The 19092-nt window shown below is 37.0% G+C and overlaps 1 protein-coding gene across 1 annotated transcript in view; it reads left to right on the top strand.

Annotated features, from left to right (window-relative positions):
• Positions 1–19092, top strand: part of LOC145679885 (protein lifeguard 3-like) — an 85264-nt gene that overhangs the window by 53289 nt on the left and 12883 nt on the right. The window contains exon 5 of the mRNA XM_081750401.1: positions 3–128. Coding sequence (XP_081606527.1) covers positions 3–128 — 126 coding nt within the window. The remainder of the gene's footprint in view (positions 1–2; positions 129–19092) is intronic.

The raw sequence follows: 19092 nt of genomic DNA, 5'->3' as shown, positions 1-19092 counted from the left end.
AGACGCTTTCAATGGCGTATCTCGTTGCCGTTATCACCTCTTTCTACGACGTGGAGGACGTGCTAATAGCATTTGGTGCTACAGCAGTAATTACTCTTGGTCTCACGCTCTTCGCGTACCAGACAAAGGTAAGACTAACATGTAGTAGTGTCACGTGTTCACCACTGCCGGAGTTTCGTTTATATAGTGTGATATTTTCTAATTTAGTACTGAAACTAGGAATGGTAGTAGACTTTCACTACTTCTGGTTGTAGTAAAGATTGAATATATTCAAGGGACACTCAAGTGATTGCAAAGAACCGATTGTCGCTATTTATTAGCGCTTTTACTCTATGGGGGATCAATGTTAAAGCCAGAAGTGGTTGATTTCTGCTATTTCCGGTTTGAATAGAGCGTTCAGAGAGAAGATGTTGCGTGTTCTTAGAACGCTAAACCATTTTTTAATGATCTCAGTATCTCTTGTCATTTATGCTCTACGTAGATCAACATTGAAAGTGGAAGCTGTAGTACATTTATGTCACCTCCGGTTTTAATTGAGCCTTAAGGATTGTGTTAGAACATATTTTTGGGACGCTTACAAGCAAACGTATGGAACAGAAAATAATTATTTTTTCCTTTTTTGATCATATTCAGCGTGTCAAAATTAGTGCTCATATAAATTTCGCAAATTGGTTGCTATTGGTTTGACGATCTGCCCTTTATAAGATTTTTCTCTTCTTGATTTTCACTTATAAGGAATCCTTTGAGTGTGAGGTCGCAATGCAATCTCTAGTAAGACTCATTTGAAAGTGTAGTGTGAACAGTAATGACAGGAAGAATATTAGCTGCTAATAACTCACTATGTGCATCATGAGGGCGACAAAAATACGTGTCCGAGAGGTACAGATATCAACCTTATATGAGATGTATATATTACACTTCACAAAATAGACATAGTCTACATTCACGAAATGTCCAAAACAAACATTAACTTGCACCATGAACACCGAATGAAAAATGACGCACTACGGTGATCAGAAATGTTCGCACCATCAAGATCGAAGGCGAACTTCTTGGGAGTTACAAACCGTTCTGGACGTTCAGCTAGGTACCCACTCTTAAAGAATGGGTACAAAATCACGTTGGTATAATGGAGAAATGAGAACTGATGGAATACGAGGCACCCGTTACACCAGTATCATTCTAAGTGTTGGCGACGTTTACGGCATGGGGTCCTGTCGCACCCAGGGAACTTATGCTGTGCGTTTGATGGAACTGCAAGGTCGTCACATATCACGAGGTCTGCCGCTTGGTAGAACAATAGACTCGGGCCTGTACTGTGGACAACTATCTTGAATGCCACAATTCAACTAAACGGTCAGAACTGATAAACAGCAAGCATGTCTTGTACTACAATGGCAAAGTCAGACCGTTGCAGAAACTTGACTGAAAGGTTTTACTACATTCACCGTATGTCCAGGACCTGGCTCTGTCAGAGTATCATTTGTTTCCGTCTCTGCAAAATTCTTTGAATGACGTTAAATTAGATTTAAGACCAGAAAGAACAGAAGTTCTATGGCGTTGCCGGAACAATGACACAGGGACGTGGAATAAAATGGTGCAAATGTAGTTTTACAATGCTCTCTTCACGTATGTCTTCTCAAACTTGACATATAAATGCTCAATAATTTTTACACAAACTGATGTTAGGAAATCTTAACTTCCGTACACTCGCTAATTAATTAATTGGAATATAATGCCACTTTCCAGCACTATTCTTTTATATAAGAGAGGACTTTAAAGTGTAATAAGAAATATTACTCTATTTTCATTTCGACCATCAATATAACTCTACCTTACTTACGGCCTATGCGTTTCCCGCATCTTTCATCATAGATCGATTAACACGTTATACAGAAATGCGTAATCCAAAAATAATTTAAAGGGTCGTTTGTCACCTGGTGTTGAGCTTAAACGAAGTATCCGACGAGGCTAAGCAGTTTCGATATATATGTTCAGCCTCGGCCTTCACCCTCTACTGAAAACATACCAATGATGCCAAGAATAAACAACAACATATATAAAACCCGATCATAATCCAAATGCATATACAAAGTCAAACATATAAGATACGCACTCTTAACTTGTATCAAGGGTTGTGATACGCTAACCATCCCTCTGCTCCAAACTTTGGTATGTGCGCAAATTGTTTCCTTAACCCTTTAAGAATGGGGTATGAACCATGATCCTACGATAAATAGTAAGGGAGCAGTAGCTGTTTGACTGAAAGCCTGAAATTTATCTCAAAAAGTGGAAATCCTAAAAGGGTTAATAGAAATTTATGTTATGAAAGTAGACTCCTTAATTGGCTGGTTTCTTTGGAAGGAATACCTTTTCCGCGTCCGACAGCAGGTTATTTCCCTCTCGTATGCTCAAGGAGGTGTCAATTTGGCCAATATTTGCCAGAAAGCTCGAACGCTGCTTTGAAAAACATCCATATACAGTGTTTAAATGCAATCATCCATACCGTTCAGTGGTTGACGTGCTGGATGGCCAGCCTTCATGGCAATAACCCACCTAATTTACTCCATGAAAACTTTGTTCATCCTATCTTCGTGATCTCATTTTAAAATGGACATATTTCCTCGACACATAAATGCACATCCGACTCTTTATTCTCAGAACAGGTTGGAAATACACGCATTTTGTACAACATACTCTAACAACAGCACAACATTTCTGAAACTATTTCTATTATCATGCAGCATCCACAACGCAACTGGACCATGATCTAGCATAATATGAATCATTCTCTCCTCTCAAGTAATGTGAAAAGTATGTGGTACTAAGTGTGTGGATAATCTGATCCCCACAATGACATTTTATACGCCATTCATCGCAGTACTACTGACAAGTGCCTCATTTGTGGGCAACGGGATAACTTACATCATTGCTTCTTTGAATGTTCAGATGCTAGATCAATTTGGGAAGCAACTTATTTCTTATTTGGCACATCTTTCGCAAAGCCCAACAACATTTTACGGGTAACAATCATGAAAGGTCTTGCATGGCATCAAAAACTTGGAACTATAATCATCATTCTTGGTCACATTGAGTGTTCACTGCTTTCAAAACAAAGCCAAAGGATTGCATTTTCACAATGAAAAATATTAAATTACCTCCCTAATCTTATGAGATGTTAGAATGGGAATTTTGAAAATTAAAGAAAATGGGCCAAAGTATACCCTGTTTACGGTATGCTTTTATGTATTGTAATATACCACGTGCTAGTGTTTAAAAACAATGTCACCTGCTCCTGCTCGTTAACATCAATCACATGTATTTACGTTGGAGTTTTACACCTCACATAGGATTACTACAATAAGACGTCGAACCACCAGCACCACATACAAGTCATATCACATGGGAGCAGCGGCGCCACCACCACCAGGAGCACCTATATATTTTAGAGCATTCAGCGGACAGGCATCAGTCGTCGATTGGTCTCCCCTCCTCTTGCTTGCCTGGAGCACTAGGAGAACCCAACCTCAAAGCCTCTAGTCTGCTGCAGGACTGTTGGCTTAACTTCTACCTGGCTTAGCCTGCTTCGGGGCTCTGTTGGGATTCCAACTGTAACGCCTCCATCCGCAGGGAGAAATTAATCAAGCCTCCCCTTCCATCTTTTAACACGACTTCAGTTAACTCTGAATTCACACAAACTTGAAAAATCAAATATACGAAGCAAAGCACCAAGCTTATTTCAGACGTAACATAATTCTCACCACAGTTGATTATTCTCATTTCACTTTACTGAGACACTAATTCTGCCACCAAAAGGAAACTAATTCAAACACGATAGCAATCAAAAGACAAAAATTCAAACGGCCTCCATTAAAGCACTGCCCACTCAAATCCAGCAACACAATATCGATACATCCAGTATCACGATTCAACCACAAGTCAGCTTGCTGAAGCAAGCTGCTCGCAGTCGTCGAACACCGAACATGCGCAACGGCCTACCAGCGCGAACGCAAAAGACCTTGGCTGAGCTTGACAGAAAGCAAAGGAAATCTTCTCACATTCGATATCACTATTTAATCTTTCTTTTTTTCTCCTTCAATTCTTTTTTATTTTATTTTTTATTTTTACAAGTTTTTATCTTTCCTTTTTAATGACATAATTGAACAGATAATATATCTATATACACAATACTTATTATACTTATTATTTTTTTCTGTAACGAGTCCGTTACACAACCTGAATTGCTTCGCCTGCTTCGGAGCTCTGTGACTTTTAGCCTGCTTGTCTAGAGCTTTGCGGCTTCCTACATCACTCTATCTAGCTTGCCTGGAGCTCTGTATAGTTCTGTCCTCGGCCCCACGGTCCTGGGCTACCTAATTTCTATCTCACAATATAGAAAACTTTATTGCAGTATTTCTGTAAATACTGTTGTTTTTAGATGATTTTAAAAATAATAAACGTATTGGGAGTCGATCACGGACTCTGGTTTACTCAACTAGCTCTATCTACTCCTGCACTAACAGAAGTTTTATAATATTCAATGTATCCAGGACTAAGCGGAGCATCTGTTTAATTGATGGGAACATTCCTTTCGATAACATTTTGCCTCAGACGTTATGTATTAAATTTATGTGTCTGAACGAATAGTGTAAACCAAACGTAATAATGCATCCACTATCTTCGCCTACAGAAGTCAATGTAAGAATGTTTATTTGTTTTCTGATTATGATATACGTATTCATTGTTTTTCAGTTTGATTTCACGGGCTGTGGGTCAGTAATTTTGGTATTTACTCTTTCGCTTCTGACTTTTGGGATCGTTGCTATATTCTTCCCAGCAAATCGTAAGGTTACCCTTGTATATTCATGTCTAGCAGTCATCTTGTTTAGTTTGGTAAGTTGAAATGTTATATCATTAATATTTGGATATAATTATAGTCTCACTATTGTGTCTTCCCAGGGATAAAAGTGGATATAAAAAGGTAGAGATACGCATGACGTCATGCCATCCTCTGTGCCTATCTTTACGCGTTATAATTATCTTAGAAAGTGGGGGTCGCAGCATATATTTTCTGGAAGGGGTGGATGGCGCTCCCCTCCCTTTTATACCCTGGTCGTCCCACTATCTGAAAGAGGGTACTTGTAGAAGGATTATTTATTTATAATATTATTTGTATTAACAACTCCTAAAGTGCATTACCATCTGGAATTCTCCTTTTCCTGCAATAGTATGCAACCCAAAAGCAGGGTCGTTGGGGTGGATTGAGAATTAGAAAGGCGTTGAACCAAACTTTAATTTTGTTACAAATATATCAGTGTGGCAAACTGCAAATAAGGGAGTGAAATAAATTGTTAAGAATGACGGTTTTATCGTGAGGGTAATGGATGACATAAAAACTTCCAAAATGATCTTACTTAAGCACTTCAAACAACATGAATGGTAAGAAATAGATATTAAAGAAAAGCAGTTTCTTTCCTTTTTCCAAAATAATAATAATAATAATAATAATAATAATAATAATAATAATAATAATAATAATAATAATAATAATAATAATAATAATCTCGTAAAACAAAAAAGTTAAATAATGCAAAGGTTCAATATAAAAGCCTAACAACATAAGAAACATCCACAAGAAACGGAAAGACAAACAAACACAGACTAAGAGACACATTGGCGTAGCAGACTTGTAGGCCTCCCATACAATATAAATAGTTGTAAACTCAATTGTTATATTATTATTATTATTAGAAGCTCGTTTCCTTTTCAAAATCTCTGACTCTGCCTAAGAGCATGTGTGCATATAGCGGTCATATGTGCACTTTTTGTCAATGAGCGGCCCGAAAGGCCAAAACGAATGGAAATCAACGAGAGAGAGGAACAAAATGACTTTCTTATGATAAATTCTAGGTCAAAGTTCGAAGCACTTTCTATTAACAGGTGCTTTTTTTTTCTTTTTCGGGAACAGAAAAGTTCTGGCGGCTAAGAAATTACAGTACATAATATTGTAAATTTGAAAGTGGATTTATTTACATTGCAACTAGTGGCAATCAAGAAATTGTAACTAGAAGACATTATTATACAAATTAAGTTTTATTCCTTCACCCATTGCAAGTTTTAGAGACCACCTATATCTAGGCCCCGAATATCGATATCGAAAAGTACGGATTTTGATATATCGATGTCGATATATTTGTGATATCGAATGTTAATATATGTCAATATCGATATCGACGATATCGATATATCGACATATCGCACTAGCCTAGATCCGAAAAATGATGCTTGAAATATACTGAAATCAACAATCAAAATCTAAATATGTTCTTGCATTTCCGTACCCAAGGTTGATGGGGAAAGGGGTGAACTTGAACAAAAAATTTAAGCCAAAAAATTGTTAAAAGTAGTTATACTTTCCCACACATCCATGTATATTCTGTGGATATCCTATTTTCGTTCCTCATAGCCTTTCTTCAGCCAGGTATGGGAGTTATCCTGGGGATATTCTTTTCGTGGACATTAGGATATCCTTTGGCTGTGTTGGTCAATTTTAATTGGTGAAACGGAATATCAGAAAATGAACATAAAGGAGTTTTTTTCATAACAAGTTTCTGCATTATACAATTTACCCCAAAACATAATCTTGTTAATAGAAAACTATTACTGTAATATATCTTTTACTTCTGTTTCTGATTGTCATCATAAATCACCGACAGTACACAGACTTCACATAATATAGCAATAAACTCGAAAATTTTTCACAACAAACCAAAACCGGCAGATAAAATTCCTGTGATATTAAAGTGGAATGTTCTACAAAATGATTATAATTCATTGTTATTATTTCTATTATTACTTTCTCTACAGACTCAGATCTACAAGACCAATAGAACTAGAAATTAGAGATTTCATTCTGTTTTCTCTCACGAGGGAACCTATCCAAGTGCAACTCTGACTTCGAGTCGAGACTATGGTCGTTGGATACCTTGTCCCAAAAGAACATAACACGAAAAGTGATACATCCTCGATCGCAACCGTTGCAGAGATATAAGCGTGAAAAGTTAGAAATTGAGCTCCATACTATACATTACAAAGTCAGCTTCCGGGTCAGAATTTTCGGAAACGGTCAGGTAAGGAAACTCAGTGAATACATATCAAATTAGTGTTGGGAGCCCACCACCTTTTGAATGAAAAAAATGTTGCCCCCGGGGCACTCGCAGGGTCCCAGGCGGGGTCCAACTCAAAATTGGCAAATTGAACCGGGGGTCAAGTAGCATATTGTGTGAAAGCTATTGTTAAATAAAAGAAGATAGAACAAATCTCAACTCTCTATGATGACCCTGTGCAAACGGGCAACTGGTCAAAATGTCAATACAACCTAGGTACGTTGTGTAACTCTGTGAGAGACTCTGCAACAATTTGTTTAACTTCAATACCTTGCACTTTTAAACATGTTTTTCTGTTTTGTTATTGTCACAACTTAACGGATTTAGAAGTGTGGCCATATATTTTCTGATGTAGGTTGTATTGACATTTTCACCAGTTGCCCGTTTGCACAGGGTCATCATAGAGAGTTGAGATTTGTTCTATCTTCTTTTATTTAACAATAGCTTTCATACAATATGCTACTTGACCCGCGGTTCCATTTGCCAGTTTTGAGTAGGACCCCGCCTGGGACCCTGCGAGTGCCCCGGGGGCAACATTTTTTCATTCAAAAGGTGGCGGGCTCCCAACACTAATTTGATATGTATTCACTGAGTTTCCTTACCTGACCGTTTCCGAAAAATCTGACCCGGAAGCTGACTTTGTAATGTATAGTATGGAGCTCAATTTCTAACTTTTCACGCTTATATCTCTGCAACGGTTGCGATCGAGGATGTATTACTTTTCGTGTTATGTTCTTTTGCTACAAGGTATCCAACGACCATAGTCTCGACTCGAAGTCAGAGTTGCACTTGGATAGGTTCCCTTGTCAGACTAGAAGACTGCTGAGATTGTAATTTTTTAAAAATATAATCCCCTACCCAGGCTAATTCTGGATACCGGGGTTTCGAGATAATCGGTATCCGAAAGTGTAAAGTTTGGCGACTCTTAAATCTCGACAGTTTGTTAAAGGAGATTTCACATTTCATATTGTTATTCCTTCGTTACAAAAACACTCCTTGTTGATTCTGTTTACGGTGAATTACTGAACTTATACATTTACAATTATGGAAAAATGAATAATTATTTTTTTAAAAAATATTACAGTTGAGTAGAATGGAGTAGTAGGTGCATAAAAATAGGAAGGGAATAAAAATCATGTTTGTTTATTAACCCGTGGAAGCTGAATGTGAATAAAAATGTTTATTGTTCGCCGGCCTGTTCGAAGATATGCGGCTCATGTGATTACTGATCCTGCTTTCTAAAGATAGGCATAAGCAAGTTGGAACGAGTTTTATTTGGAACTTGACTCAAATGGAAAAATTTTCTCGAAGTCAAGCCGAGTCTATTCAATCCGAAGCAAATTCTGTTTGTAGTTTTAAGTACCCTGGAAGAATGTGAGGCACAAAAGGATCATAGATTACTTTAATGTTTATTGCACTTTAATGATACCATTAATAATAATAATAATAATAATAATAATAATAATAATAATAATAATAATAATAATAATAATAATAATAATTAGAAAATTTTAAAAAAATTCCGTTCTTTCAGTTTTGTTTAAATCTTCGTTTCTGTCTGTTTCATGTATTCTCCTATACTTCTTTTTTCTATTATAACTAGTGTAGTAGCATAGCAGCATAAAAGGGCCGAATTGTGCAAAATATGATATCAACATGCCACTTTCAGGGATGATAGGCCTATTAGTAGGAAGTAAACCTTGATATAGAATCACCTCGGATGGTCTTGTTTTAGGTATATGACCTGATCAATATGGCCGCCAACGAATTTCGACTTAACTGAGTTTAAAAATGTATAATTCCTTTACCATTCAAGGTAGAAACTTCGTTTCTCATTTATTTTGCAGAGAATACATTGTACCTCTATTGTCATTATAAATACTTGCCTTATATTGCCGCCATTTTCAAATATGTCATCTCAAACTGGGAAAATGTTTATTTTCAAAACGATGTTCTATGTTTTGTAGCAAATAACTTTGAAACTGCTATGGTTATGGAAAAATTCTTCGAAAAACCGTCAAAGGTCATTTCAATAGCTTTCAACGCGACCACAATCATTGATGTATTTCAACAAATAACTGAGAATCAATTTTTTGTAGGACTAAATGTCGAACTTTCGTGAATAATGTTCAAATGTATCCGTAGATGTAGTTATATGGCATTTGCATTCCACTGGGTCTTAGGAACATAATACCGCTACCAGTATGTTCCTTTTAACATGGAGAATAGCAAATCACAAATGTTTATCTTCTGTCTGCGCTGAAAACTCTTTATAACGTCATAGATACAAAATAGCCGCCGACTTTTATCTCTGGTACGAGAAGTGGGAATTTCTCGCCACAGAAAACTAATAGAAACATGCAATAGCCGCCAATCTCTTTCCTTGGATGTGAAGAAGCTTGGCATAACATGTGATTGGATCCCTTTTGTGTCTAGAAGCCGGTATATGACGTCATAGCACAGTATGCCGCCATGGCTTACATACGGATTATGAAAATTATTTTTTTTCTCGCATTAGAGAAACAATAGAAACGTTCACAACTACCAACATCTTTTTTCATATGTAGAATCATAAAGTAACACAAGTTATAGTCTTTTCTTTGAGGCGAAAGGCGAGTATATGATGTCATAAACCCAAGACTTCCGTCGACTCTTAAATGTGTTATGCATAATATTATATGATTTATTTTTCTGTTTTTGGTATTTCTAATAAATTGTTGTTCTTGGTTTGTGTTCCAGGAAACAGTACGTCATGTGTGACATAATTTCCTATGTTCTTTAACTGAGCTTATGTTGAAGAAAAGGAATTGGGAAGCGGTTGAGGTAGACAGCAGTATGCAGCACTTGGCTCCTCAGTGTCGTGCCTAAAATGGGAGTTGTGCGTTCTGTGCCAGAAGTTAACTTCAAAAAACTTAGTTTGCCCCGCAGATAGTAAAAGAAATGAGAAAACATTAAGATATGCAATTATTGTAAAAGATTTAACGGAATATGAAGCAGAAATTGGACTTCCGAAGAATATAATATTCCATAGTATAAAAAATGATAGTAGTAAAACAGTACAAGTGCTTTTCCAGAACAAAGCAAAGTTTCACAAATCAAGGCCGGAATGAATACAACCAAGTCAAGTTAGACCGAGCTAGAAAAAAGAAAGAGAAAGATGGCATTGAGCATCTTGCTGCAACCCGTTCATCCTGTCAGTTGACTAATGTAAGAACAACGTGTTTGTTTTGTGATCTGGAAGGTAACAAAGGCAATTTAGTTAATGTTCGTACTTTGGAGCTCATTGATCGTGTGCGAATGGCTGCTAGAAGTCTATGTGATACAAAGTTGTTAACAAAAGTGTGTTGATGATCTGGTTGCAACCGAAGCAAAATACCACAAAAAGTGTTTACTTTCCTTGTCCAATTGTGTCAGGAAACTTAGTCGCGAAGAACATACCCAAACTGCTTCTGAAGCTGTCATTTACAGCGCTGCATCCTCCGACATTATAAATCATTTGGATGATATCGTTCAACACTCCGAAACAGTTCCCGAATCACTCACGCTGTCATCCAAAGAATGACCATGTCAGGAGCAACTGAGGCAGCCAAATACGTCCATAGCACAAGGCTAAAGACAAAACTACTTGCCTGCATTCCACGTTTGGAAGCATATCAAAGTGGAACAGACGTGTTGTTGGTGTGGAAAGATGAAGTAGGCGATGTACTGGGCAATAGGACTTTGATGTACAGAAGAAGACGGTATATATATATATATATATATATATATATATATATATATATATATATATATATATATATATATATATATATAGCAAAAGCAGCAGCCGTCATACGCAGAGAAATATTTTCTACACTGTCAACATTTAATGGATCTTTTTCATCACATTGTCAGGAAGGTTCCGTCCCAACAGCTCTGTCCGCACTACTGGACAGGATTTTGGAAGGTCCTACTATAGAGGAAGAAGAGGATAAAACAATTAATACAGCTGCATTATCAAGTTCCCAGTTAGTTCGTCACAACCGCATACAGCGAAAGAAAAAAGAACCCACTAGAAACGTTCGGCACCACAGAGATACAGAGACATCTTTACCACTATATGTTGGTTTGATGATTCATGCAAAAACAAGAAAACGAGGTATTATTGGCAGATTGGCACATTTAGGATTATCAGTCTCACATGATCGTGTTCTGGAAGTGTCATCTACAATCTCAAATCTGATAACTGATACATACACTGATTCAAGTAACATCTGCATCCCAAACTTTCAGAAAGAGGTGTTTACCTGCGCTGCCATTGATAATCTGGACCACAATCCTTCATCAAGTACGTCTGTTAAATCATTTCATGGTACCGCTATTTCATTAATTCAGTCACACAGCCAGTTTTAACCAGCCTCATGTCACCTGCAAATCAACGGAAAATGGACGAAGAGTGTTAATCAGTTACCAGATTGTTATACACAGCTCCCAAGTACACCAACACAGCGTCCTGAAGTACCACTTTCAACCGTGAATTGATTAGTTTGGATCCACACAAACAGTCTAGTAGAATCTAGGGAGTGGCTAAGTGCTGTTGAAACAACTATGCTAGGATATGGAGATAGCACTGAACATTTATCATGGTCAGCATTCTATTCCAATAATAAGAAAGACTGTCATGGACCACCACAAAGTGAAATTGCTGTACTTCCATTATTCCGTGATTCAGTTAATTCCCCTGCTATGGTTAGACATGCGATAGACGTTGTGCGGAACATATTGCGCTCAATAAATCCTAATCAAACTCCAGTGATTACTTGCCACCAGCCAGTGTATGCAATAGTAAAACAACTTCAGTGGTTGCTCCCCGACTAGTATGGAGAAAATCAAGTAGTTGTGATGATGGGAGGCCTTCACCAAGAATACTTGTGAAAGACTCCACACGGACTCCCAAAAAATGGGCATTATTTTAGTATAATTCTGAAAACAAAACTGATTTATTTCGACTTCTGTGTAAACAATTGAAGATCATAAGTGATTCTGATGGTAAGAGAGAGAGAGAGATTGTGTGTGCATGTGATGATACCGCAGCAGCAAACTCTAATATGGACGTAACAAGCCTTATGCCTTGCAAACAACAAGAAGCAGATACACGCATGTTCTTGCATGCATTGCATGCCAGCAAACACGAACATACGAATATCTCAATTAAAACTGTCGATTCTGATGTTGTTTTTATTGCCGTTCTTTGATGTTCTTTATTCTTTGAGGTCAATGTATCACACTTGTGGATTGAATATGGGACTGGTAAAAATAAGAGATATATTCTTGTCCATGAAATTGCAAGAAACCTAGGAAAGTCTCACTCAAAAGCCCTGCTCTTTTGACACGCATTTACAGGGTGTGACACAGTGTCTGCTTTTGGTGGTCGTGGCAAGAAGATGACTTTGCAAGTGTGGCAAGCATTCCCTGAAATAACGGATACATTAATCAAACTTTCAGTTATTCCTGCTGAAATTTCAACTCAGGACTTTGCAGCTCTTCAACACTTCACCGTACTCCTGCACGATCGCTCTAGCTCTTTACTAAATGTTAACGACTGTCGACAAAGATTAATGACGAAAAAGAATTGTTCTTACGAAGGGATCCCACCTAAAGAGGCAGCCTTATTTCAACAGTGTCTGCTGCCCTACAGACCGGGTATTACTGGTTTCAAGCTCTCTAGAAAGTGCCCATAATACCCGAAATTTGTAAATGGGGTTGGAAGGAGGTGGATCGATGTTATTATCCCCTGTGGTCCTTACTTCCAGAAGTTTCTGCGCACTGTAGAGAACTTATTCGCTGTGGTTGCAAGACTCTTTGTCAACATTCTTGCAACTGGCAAAACTTGGGGTTAGTTGGCAATTTATTGTGTACGTGCGATGGACAGTGTGATCGAGAAGATCATTTTATTGTGAGTTGATCTTGTCTAAATAAGAAATGTGATTAACAAAAATTACTTTCCCTAGTTCTCTGAAGTACCTTTCAGATGTTAAGTTAATAGTCATACTATATCTCTAATATCTTCTCTTCTAAATTCGTAACATATTTAATTGTATAACTGTTTATTGTATTGTAAATTTATCGCTCGCTGACATACTGGTAGTGGCACTATGTTCCTATTATCAAAGGGCCAATGGAACTACAAATGCCATATAACTACATCTACGGATACATTCGAACATTATTCACGAAAGTTCGACATTTAGTTCTACAAAACATTGATTATCTCAGTTATTTGTTAAGATATATCAATGATTATGGTCGCGTTCGAAAGTTATTGAAATGACCTTTGACGATTGTTTAAAAGTATTTTTCCATAACCATAGTAGTTTAAAAGTTATTTGTTATAAAACAGAAAATCGTTTTTAAGTAAACATTTTCCCAGTTTGAGACGCCGCCATATTTAAATGTGTCGGCAATATAAGGCAAGTATTTATAATGACAATAGAGGTACAATGTATTCTCTGCAAAATAAAGGAGAAACGAAGTTTCTACCTTGAATGGTAATGGAGTTATACATTTTAAAACTCAGTTAAGTCGAAATTCGTTGGCGGCCATATTGATGACGTCATATATCTAAAACAAGACTCCCGCCGAGGTGGTTCTATTTCAGAATTTACTTCTTATTAATAGACCTATCATCCCTGAAAGCGGCATGTTGGTATCATATTTTGTATGATCCAGTCGATAAGCTACTACACTAAACACTGCGAATAAACACGAAAGATGGACTGCTGACCTCGATGGTCGAGATGTTTAGGAGGCAAAGGGGTCATTTAAAGTTCCGAAGAAGCATGTATTCGGGCTTAAGCCAAAAATGGTTAAAAATTGTCGTTCCCCGGCAAAACGCGTTCAAAACTGTTCAGCCCGGATTAGACTTTGGCTTGAGCTCAAACGTTTGACCGTGTACGTGTTCTATCTTGATAGTAAGTGAATATTGATATTCATGCACACAAGACAAGATGAATTGCTAGAATTGTCCTCTCTAGTGAACAACATTAGAACTGTTCCCCTTTACTGCTTTCGTTTCCCATAGCTTTTGTTTTCCAAATAATCAGGTGATGATTTCAAAAGTAGTGGAAACGAGCTCCACGGGCGAACTTATATCAAACTCAATTCGACTCCAAACTTCACTTCAAAAACAATGAATTGGCTTCCATGGGTATACTACCCCTAACTCGGTTAGTGCTCATCCTTGCCACTCTCAGATGTTCTGGTTTTGCAGCCTGCAAATGTGATCAGCTTTATTGTTCGTGGTGACAAGTATCACAGGTTAGAGGTCTGGAGAGTATTTATATTTTATATATATCTATGACAGCTTGTGACACACATAATAGAGAGGCAGGCAGCAACTGTTGGTGGCTCGATCCGAAACGAGGTTAAGAGAATAACAATACTATAAGAAACAATAAGCTTTTAATTTTTTAAGCACATTGGTGTGGTGTGTTTGATGTCGGTATATATAGAACTGCTTGTTTGCTGTACACAGACAAGCATTAAGCATACATTTTCTACCCATTATACGAATACCTTCAAAATCACTTTCTCGTAGTCGTTTTCTTCTTAGCATATTGGTAAGGTATTCACTTGTTACTTTCTGAGTGTTCACGTCTTACTGTTGGCAGTTCGAGTCTTACCCAAACCATTCGACAATGTTTCTTTTGATATCACAAATAATTCTCTTTTCTGATGTAGATTCACATATGCCGTGAAATGTTACATGACAAATATTGTAGAAAGTATGTGTAATGCCATCGAGGTGGAAGCCGAGTGTATGTTATGTTCTTTTGAATTGCAGACCGTATTATATTCACACACACACTGTATATTCGTTATGGTTGCTATTTCAGGTTGGCCTCGTGGCACAGTGCGTGGGGTTTCTTTTTGGAAGTAAGAGCGGCGCGGGTTCGAATTACTCCTACTCCATTTATGTCAGTAAATATTTGTCTGTAATCATGCCTTATTTCAAACACAGATAATTGAGGATTGAGATGAAGGAGACAGGAAAAAAGTGAAGAGATTAATACAAGTCTCTAATAAGGGGAAAGTGGACTTTGTTATATGAACTTCAAGGGCATTTTCGCGGTGTACTGGTGCATATTTAGTGTTAATATTACAACTAGGGGATCGCAAAGCTAGAAATAGCGGAGAAAGAAGCATCTAAATGTTTCCGACTCACCGCGTATATGACATTACGCGTAAAGTTATCAAGTGATGTCGTCACAGAGTGAGGAGCATCACCGACTCACGTTCAAAGGTACCCGGGTTCGGTTCTCGCTTGTGTGAACTTTTCGTTTTTTGCTTTATTCAACAAAGTAGCCGTTTCTAACTATAAGTAAAATATGAATTCACCATATGTTTATAATGTATAAAGCAATAGAAATGTTCAAATTATTTGTAAAACCTTACAATGTTCCATGTTAACTAGCAGCAAAATGTAAGCTATTCCGTAAATATATTGATATCACGAGTTATACTATGCTTACCACAGTCGTGTAAAAACGTTCTTGGCGCTTCGTGTCTATATCTATTGGTAATGTGCGAATTGCAAGCGGGAGAGGGGATATCCCCTTGTAATTCTGGATGTATGCTATAACCAGGGGCGTCATTTCATACAACAATAGCATCGAAAATTATGACAGTTGTAGCCAGGGGCGTCATTTATTGAAGCAAGTGGGGGCAATTGAACCCGAAGAGTTTACAAAACGTGAGCCTTATGTCGGTAGTGCTAGCACTAATGACGCATACATCCAGTATTACCAAAGGAGACTTCCCCATCATCCCCTCGTAATTCCCACACTGTCCACAGATATAGACATGAAGCGTCAGAAACATTTTTACACGACTGTTGTAATCATAATATAACTCGTGACATCAATATATTTTCGGAATAGATTACATTTTGTTGTTAATTAACATGAAACCTTACAAGGTTTTACAACTGATTTGAACATTTATATTGCTTTATGCATTATAAAAATATGATGAATTAATATTTTACTTGTAGTTACAAATGGCTACTTTCTTGGTTAAAGTAAAAAAGTTTGACTCCAGCAGGAATCGAACCCGGAATCCCGTACACCGCACACGCACATTTAAGCGACTAGACCGCACAGACAAGTTATAAAACCAGCGCATTTTAATAGTTCTATTGGAATGCTCGAGTCGTAGATATGCACTTGTAACATATTGCGTGTTTTATTCGAGAGAGGCAAAGCACTTTATGTTGAATCATTTTAATTGTTTCGTTTTTATTGTGTTTACTGTTTTTATTTTTCGTACAATGCATGTAGAAACACATTTTTGCTACGATGGAGAGGGCAGAGATGGCGTGGGGCAATGGAAACTTGACCCATCATCAATCGTGACCCCCACGACCTACTCTGACCTACGACCCTTCATGACCTACTCTGACCCACAAGGACCATGAACAACTGTGACCTACTGTGACCCATCAAAACCCGTCTTCATCAACTCTGACCTATGATCCGCGCCCTTGTCTCCACTGACTAAAGAGTTTACACTTGAATAAAACAATTCTGCGATATTATCACTAATCGGAGTTTGAATTTCTACGGTTGATCGCCCCTGCACCGTTCTGTTAGAATACCGGTGAATCTAATCTTTATGATATAGTATTTGACTTTGGCCAAATTACTATGAATTTCAATAATTATTTCCTTGTTAAGTTGCAGATACTTTTCAGTGGAAAATAAGATGGAATTTGAAAGTCTCAAATCAAGGTAAAGTAGACGAACGTAAAGGAGAAAAAAGTATGAAATTATACATATAATTAAGCATACCGTACAAACTTAAAATTTACATGTAATTAAGCTGACAGTATAAATTTTATTTGTGACTGAGATATGTACAGTTTTCTCACGACTTTAAGGCTTGATTTCCTTATGCTCTGAACTCTCCATGAAATAAACACAAGCTTCAGCATTTATTATAATGGAAAGCAGTGCATATAAAATGCGAAGCGTTGTAGTTTTTATTTCTCAATTAATATTTTTTCTTAACTAATATCGATCGTTTTCAATTATTTTTCAAGTCAAACCACCACCAACTTGCCATATAGAATGTGCCCCTTCCATAAAAGAGAATTTTGAAAAATGCTAGAACACGTTATGTTTATTTTTAATAAAGAGTTAATAGACTGAATTTCAGCTCCCTAAGTTGAACGGCTCGTGAGATATTCAATTTTACGCAAAAATTCGGACCCCTACTCCCCTCTTAGGATATGTATTATAATGAAAGCGATATAACATCCTAGTTGGGATTAGAGCCTAATTATATGCCAAAATTCATTTAACTTTCCAATTTGGTCTGGTAATTACGCACAATAGTTACATTCAATTTTTATATAATATTTTATATATTACAGGTGATTCAATAATATATTTTATCCAGTAGTTACCACCTTTGAAAAAATCTCAGGCTGTGTCTGGAAATCCAAGAAATAAGGCCTGTTGATATTATTACAATTACAAATATTAACATCCAAACGTAACTGAAGTTCTCTTTTCACTTACAAGGGGAAAGCAGATTTTGGTAAATGAACTTTGGGATCATTTTTCGGGAGGTAGTAGTGCACATTGAAAGTGTTCATATTATAAACTGGGAGAGCGCAATAGCGGAGAAAAATCATCTTAAATTTTCCGACTCGCCACATATATGATACGACGCGTTCAGTTATTAATTGACAGCGTGGCAGAGGGATGAGCATCTCCACCGAAAGGTCCCGGGTTCGATTTTTGCTCGTATTTTTGTATTTCGCTTTAACCAATAAAGTAACCATTTGTAACTGCAAGTTACAATTAATTCACCATGTTATAATGCATAAATAATAGAAATGTTCAAATCAGTTGTGAAACCTTGCAATGTTCCATGTTAACTAGCAACAAAATGTAAGCTATTCCGTATATATATTGATATCATGGGTTATGGTTGCCACAGTCGTTGTGTAAAATACGTTCTTGATGCCTCGTGCTTATATCAGTGGACGGTGTAATAATTACAATGGGCATAATTAACAAAACTTAAAGCTGTCATTTATAAGCGGAGCAGGCATGGCAGCAACAGATAAGGAAATAAGCATAAATCGAAACCTTTCATGAGAAAGGAGTCACAGAACAGTATGTTACTTTAAAAACATTTCCATTGATTTTGTCTTGTGCCTGGAGGCACTTACAAGGTCAATGGAAATATTGTCTGTTATGTGTAAAATTGCCTGATGGAAAGTTGAACAGAATACTACATTAGATCTTACCCAGTAAAAAGTTGTGCAGTGCTATCTTTAAGTCAAACAACATTTATCCAAATAAGGAGTGGTTCCTGGCTCTTAGCAAACAATAACTACTATTTTATGACGTGTTGGAGCAACCCACTGTACATGCTGATAGAAATAGAAGAGATTCAGATGCTTCAGCAAAAGTGAAATTATGCTAAGTAGCAATTAATATCGACTACTATGAAAAATTACAGTAAATGTCCGCACCGAGATTCGAACATGGGCTCCCTCGTTAGTAATACATGACTTTCGTATAAGCTACGACTAATTGCTTGTTCTTATCCTGTATATCAATGCATTTCAGGCACCACCTTGGAACATGAACATAAACATTGAATTACAGTTTATTTTCATAAACTTGCTCTTATAACAATAATACCGATTTCCTAATTAAATTCAATGTATAGATAATTGAGCCTTTCATAGAAGCAGATCAACTAAACATTCAACGTAAATAAATGAGAAATCTAAGATATTACAGATTACTAAAATTGCGATGTAATTCAATTTTAAGCAAAAATGCAGAATATGAATTACACTAACTTTTTCAATGAAACGAAATGAAATCTAAGTTTTACGTCCCATGGTTATGTCGGCTAGGCTAATATA

This window comes from Thermobia domestica, chromosome 2, assembly GCF_964235325.1.
Source record: "Thermobia domestica chromosome 2, izTheDome1.hap1.1, whole genome shotgun sequence".
Lineage (NCBI taxonomy): Eukaryota > Metazoa > Arthropoda > Insecta > Zygentoma > Lepismatidae > Thermobia > Thermobia domestica.
Note: the sequence above shows the minus strand (reverse complement) of the source record. Positions and strands in the feature narration are given on the sequence as shown.